The sequence below is a fragment of the Neovison vison genome, chromosome 13 (genome assembly GCF_020171115.1).
Source record: "Neovison vison isolate M4711 chromosome 13, ASM_NN_V1, whole genome shotgun sequence".
NCBI lineage: Eukaryota > Metazoa > Chordata > Mammalia > Carnivora > Mustelidae > Neogale > Neogale vison.
The window spans coordinates 95,585,854-95,592,012 of NC_058103.1; the positions used below are offsets into that span (position 1 = coordinate 95,585,854).

The 6,159-nt window shown below is 38.3% G+C and overlaps 1 protein-coding gene across 1 annotated transcript; it reads right to left on the reverse strand.

Annotated features, from left to right (window-relative positions):
* Positions 1 to 3,171: 3,171 nt before the first annotated feature.
* Positions 3,172 to 5,371, reverse strand: LOC122893427 (olfactory receptor 4N2-like). The gene is made up of 2 exons (XM_044230412.1): positions 4,470 to 5,371; positions 3,172 to 3,285 (listed from the first exon to the last, which is right to left on the reverse strand). The coding sequence occupies exons 1-2, from the start codon at positions 5,369 to 5,371 to the stop codon at positions 3,201 to 3,203; spliced, it is 987 nt and encodes a 328-aa protein (XP_044086347.1). The 3' UTR covers positions 3,172 to 3,200.
* Positions 5,372 to 6,159: the final 788 nt, after the last annotated feature.

The following is a 6,159-nucleotide window of genomic DNA, read 5'->3' on the forward strand; positions in this document are numbered from 1 at the left end:
ACTTCAGGACATACTACAAAGCTGTAGTAATCAAAATAATATAGTATTGGCACAAAAGTGGACACATAAATCAATAGAACAGAAAGCCCAGAAGTAACTCATGATTATATGATCAATTAACCTTCAACAAAGGAGACAAAAAGACACATTGGGGAAAAGGCAGTCTCTTTACAAATGGTGCTGGGAAATCTAGACAGCAAAAGAATGAAACTAGACCAATTTCTTACACCATACACAAAAATACTTAAGATGGATTAAAGATCTAAATGTGAGACCTAAAACCATAAAAATCCTTGAAGAGAGCACAGGCCATAATTTCCCTGACATTTACCATAGAACATTTTCTAGAGGTGTCTCCTGAGGCAAGGGAAACAAAAGCAAAAATAAGCTATTGGGACTACATCAAAATAAAAAGTTTCTACACAGAAAACAATTAAAAGACCTAAAAGACAACCTACTGTTTGGGATAATATATTTGCAAAGAACATATTGTATTAAGAGTTAATAACAGAAGAGACCCCGAATCGCTAAGGAAATGTTGAAAAACAAAAATAAATTTGGTGGCATTATGTTACCTGATTTCAAGCTTTATTACAAAGCTGTGATCACCAAGACAGCATGGTACTGGCATAAAAACAGACACATATACCAGTGGAACAGAGTAGAGAGCCCAGATATGGACCCTCAACTCTATGGTCAATTAATCTTTGACAAAACAGGAAAAAATATACAGTGGAAAAAAGACAGTCTCTTCAACAAATGGTGCTGGGAAAACTGGACAGCTACATGTAGAAGAATGAAACTTGACCATTCTCTTACACCGTACACAAAGATAAACTCAAAATGGATAAAAGACCTCAATGTGAGACAGGAATCCATCAGAATACTAGAGGAGAACATAGGCAGTAATCTCTTTGATATCAGCCACAGCAACTTCTTTCAAGATATGTCTCCAAAGGCAAAGGAAACAAAAGCAAAAATAAACTTCTGGGACTTCATCAAAATCAAAAGCTTCTGCACAGCAAAGGAAACAGTCCAGAAAACAAAGAGGCAACCCACGGAATGGGAGAAGATATTTGCAAATGACAGTACAGACAAAAGGTTGATATCCAGGATCTATAATGAACTCCTCAAACTCAACACACACGAAACAGGCAAACACATCAAAAAATGGGCAGAAGATATGAACAGACACTTCTCCAATCAAGACATACAAATGGCTATCAGACACATGAAAAAATGTTCATCATCATTAGCCCTCAGGGAGATTCAAATTAAAACCACATTGAGATATCACCTTTTAGAATGGCCAAAATTAACAAAGCAGGAAACAACATGTGTTGGAGAGGATGTGGAGAAAGGGGAACCCTCTTACACTGTTGGTGGGAATGCAAGCCTCTTTGGAGAACAGTGTGGAGATTCCTCAAGAAATTAAAAATAGAGCTTCCCTATGACCCTGCAATTGCACTCCTGGGTATTTACCCCAAAGATACAGATGTCGTGAAAAGAAGGGCCATCTGTACCCCAATGTTTATAGCGGCAATGGTCATGGTTGCCAAACTATGGAAAGAACCAAGATGCCCTTCAACGGATGAGTGTATAAGGAAGATGTGGTCCATATACACTATGGAGTATTATGCCTCTATCAGAAAGGATGAATACCCAACTTTTGTAGCAACACGGACAGGACTGGAAGAGATTATGCTGAGTGAAATAAGTCAAGCAGAGAGAGTCAATTATCATATGGTTTCACTTATTTGTGGAGCATAACAAATAGCATGGAGGACAAGGGGTGTTAGAGAGATGGGAGTTGGGGTAAATTGCAAGGGGAGGTGAACCATGAGAGACTATGGACCCTGAAAAACAATCTGAGGGGTTTGAAGTGGTGGGGAGGTGGGAGGTTGGGGTACCAGGTGGTGGGTATTATAGAGGGCACGGATTGCATGGAGCACTGGGTGTGGTGAAAAAATAATGAATACTGTTTTTCTGAAAATAAATAAATTTTTAAAAAAAGAGTTAATAACAAAAATATATTAAAAACTTCTACAACTCAACTCCAGTAAAACAAATAATCCAATTAGAAGTGGGCAGATGACATGAACAGACAGTTCTCCAAATAGGATATACAGCAGGCCAACAGATACATGAAAAATTGTTCAACACCACTTATCATCAGGGAAATGCAAATTAAAATCACAATGATATTTTACCTCACACCTGGCAGAACAGCTAAATATTTAAAAAAAAATTTAAGAAACAAGAAGAGTTGGTAAGGATATGTAGAAAAAGAAAGCTTCATGAACTGTTGGTGGGAATGTAAAGTTGTATAGCCACTGTGGAAAACAGTATAGAGTTTCCTCAAAAGATTAAAAAAAAATAGAACTATCATATGATCCAGTAATCACACTACTGATTTACCCAAAGAACACAAAACCACTAATTTATAGCAGCATTATTTCCAATAGTCACATTAGGAAGGATCCTATATCCATCAGTAAGTGAATGGATAAAGAAGTCATACACACATGCATGACATGCATGCTCACAGGTGCATGCACACACACACACACACACACACACAGGAATATTAGCCATAAAAATGAATGAAATCTTGCCACTTGCAACAACATGGGTGGAACTACAGAGTGTAATGCTAAGTGAATTAAGTCAGAGAAAGACAAATACTATATAAGTTCAATCATATTTGGAATTTAAAAAACAAAATAAGTGAACAAAAAGAGACAAACTAAAAAACAGACTCTTAACTAAAAGGAACAAACTGATGATTACCAAATGGGAGGTGTGTGGTGGGATGGGTAAAATAGGTGAAGATGATTATGAGTACACTTATCACTATGAGCACTAAGTAATGTATAGAATTGTATCATTATATTGTATACCTGAAGTTAATGGAACTGTTACCTTCTGTTAACTATGTTGATTATACTGGAATTAAAAAAAAAAAAACATGAATATGACCAAAATACCTGTAATATCCTTTTGGATCATTTACAATGGTTAAACCCAAAAAGTTGGTTTTCTCCCACTAAATGGGGACTCATCAGCCTGTCTATTCTTTTGCTCATTTGTTTGTTTGTTGTTTCTTTTCATAGTCTGCAAAATGGGAATAAAGGCATTTTCCAGAGCTGGAGAAACCCAAGACCTATACCTGGGACAGATGCAACAAGAACTTAGCTGGATTAATAAGAGAAAATGGGGGAAATTTGGGGATTCACAGTGCTTGGATAGATAAAATCTGATTTGCATATGACTCCCTGGATGAGACTAATTGCAAAGCAAAGGAGGAAACCCCAGAATTCTGGGCCTCCTTTGAATTTTCTTGGCTAAAACCAGCCAGATTCAAGGTTCTTATCTAGGGAGTAAATGTTTACATTTTTTTTCTCTTTTTTTTATTATTTTTTTTCAATTTATTTATTTTCAGAAAAACATTATTCATTATTTTTTCACCACACCCAGTGCTCCATGCAAGCCGTGCCCTCTATAATACCCACCACCTGGTACCCCAACCTCCCACCTCCCCACCACTTCAAACCCCTCAGATTGTTTTTCAGAGTCCATAGTCTCTCATGGTTCACCTCCCCTTCCAATTTACCCAAATTCCCTTCTCCTCTCTAAAGCCCCTTGTCCTCCATGCTATTTGTTATGCTCCACAAATAAGTGAAACCATATGATAATTGACTCTCTCTGCTTGACTTATTTCACTCAGCATAATCTCTTCCAGTCCCGTCCATGTTGCTATAATATTTCCCTCTTAATGATAATTTTTAACTCTTGATATCTGCACAAAATCTTGAGTTTACAGCCCTAAGACATTTATAAAACAACATGTGAGAAATCATTCTGCTGCATAAAGCCTTAGGATGGTTTCTTATTATAATTATAAAAAAATCAAACTCTTTATATTCACTTCATAGACTCATATATGTTTTGGACTACCTGGTATATTCAACTCTATTCTTTTTCATACTCACTTATTATGCCTCAGTCACTTTGAACTTTGTTTTATTCTTCAAATATACCAAGTTAATTACTATCTTCAGGTTTTTGCACTGCCTATTCCCTCTGTCTAGAATGTTCTGCCTCCAGATGGTTGCATGGTTGACTGTTTAGCTTATCTGTTAAGCTAAACAGTCTAGCTCTTACCTATCTATATATCTGTCTGTACTTTTACTTTCCTTTAGATTTTATATCTCTTCCTGAAACCATTCTATTCATTTTCTATCTTTAATGGCTGTCTATTCCCACTAGATTGTACCTAGTTACCTACAGCAGTAACTTTACCTGTCCCGTTAATACCTCTTTCTCCCAGTGACTAAAATAGATCTCATGAAAATGCTCAATAAATGCAGAATTTAGAAATGGATAAATTAATTTCAGATAAAATTCTCTGGTCTTGATTTTTTTATTCTTTTTTTTTTCCCTTTCATTAGGCTATGTGCTGATTAAACAGCCTCCTCATAGAAGCTTTTACTTCCTGGTTGCGAAGGGTATAAATCACAGGATTCAACAAAGGAAAGATCACTGTGTGAAAAAGAGAAACCACCTTGTCAGCTGGGAAGGCTCTGAAGGGGCGAGTGTAGATGAAGATGCCAGGCCCAAACATGAGAAATATAACAATAATATGGGTGGTGCACGTGGAAACGGCCTTGCTCTTCCCCTCAGAGGTAGACCCATGTACACGGCAAAGGATGACTGCATAGGAGGCCAGAAGGCCTAGGAAGCACAGGAGGGTCATCAGACCACTGTTGAAGACCATCAGAAGTTCCACCACAAAAGTGTCTGTGCAGGCCAGCTTGATGACTTGTGGCACATCACAGAAGAAGTTATCCAGTTGGTTTGGGCCACAGAAGGGCAAGCGGAGGATGAGGGCCACCTGGATAATGGAGTGGATGAAGCCTCCAAGCCACAGAGCCAACAGCAAGGCATAGCAGACTCTAGGGTTCATGACAGTTGAATAGTGTAAAGGCCGACAGATGGCAATGTAGCGGTCAAAGGCCATCACAACAAGGAGTAATCCTTCCCCTCCTCCAAGGAAGTGCAAGAAAAAGAGCTGAGTGATGCAACCCCTGTAGGAGATTACCTTTTTCTCAGAAACAAAGTCCACCAGCATCCTGGGAGCTACAATGAAGGAATAGGATGCATCCAGGAAGGCCAAGTTACCCAGAAAGAAGTAGAGGGGAGCTGTGAGCCCAGGGTCTGATCTGATGGTGAGGATGATGAGGAAATTGCCAGGAAGGATGATGAGATAGAAAATTAAAATTAACACAAAGACCAGGAGCTGAATATCTCGAGACTGTGTCAGACCAAGAAGGATGAATTCTTTCACCACTGTGCTGTTGTAATTTTCCATCTCCTCTGCCTGCAGTATATCAAGAAGCAGAGTTGATTGTTATTACCGTTTCTTCCCTCTAGAACCTCATTCTTCTCCAACTAAGAATATTTTACATATATGAAGCTCAGTCGGTTAAGTATCTGACTCTTGATATCAGCTCAGGTCATCTCAGGTCATGATCTCAGGGTTGTTAAGTTTGAGCCCTGAGTCCATCTCCATGCTGGCCATGGAGCCTGCTTAAGATTCTCCCACTTTAAGAATCTGACGTCCTACATGTTGGGATTCCTACCTTCCTGAATCATCTGAGAAGTTTCCTAACTGAGATGAAACATAACTCCAATTATTACGATCTTTACATTTTTGTGACTATACTGTGCTTGAGCAATGTAGCTATTTTCTTGAAATTATAGTTTTTTTCATTCACCAAATGCAATTTTTTCCTGAGTATTTCCTTTTTTTCAGTTCCTGTGGAATTCCCAGTTCCTGTGTGCTTACTCTGCCTTGCTCTCTGTATTCTTTTATTAATTCTCCTATTATGCTCCTCTGGTCTGGTGTCTTTCTTTTACCCTGACTCCATACTTGTCATTAGGATCCCAGTGATAACTCCACTTTCCACATAACTTAGAGGCAATTTCCTAGCTATATCCCTGGTAAATACCACTTATGTAGTAACTCCATACCTTGTTCATCTAGTTTCATTAACCCTATCTAAATCACAGTTATTTCTTATAAACTCCCAGTCTCCATATTTCTCTGGTCCTAGTATAACACCCAAGAGAGGAGAGAATTTAGCCTTTCAACAAACA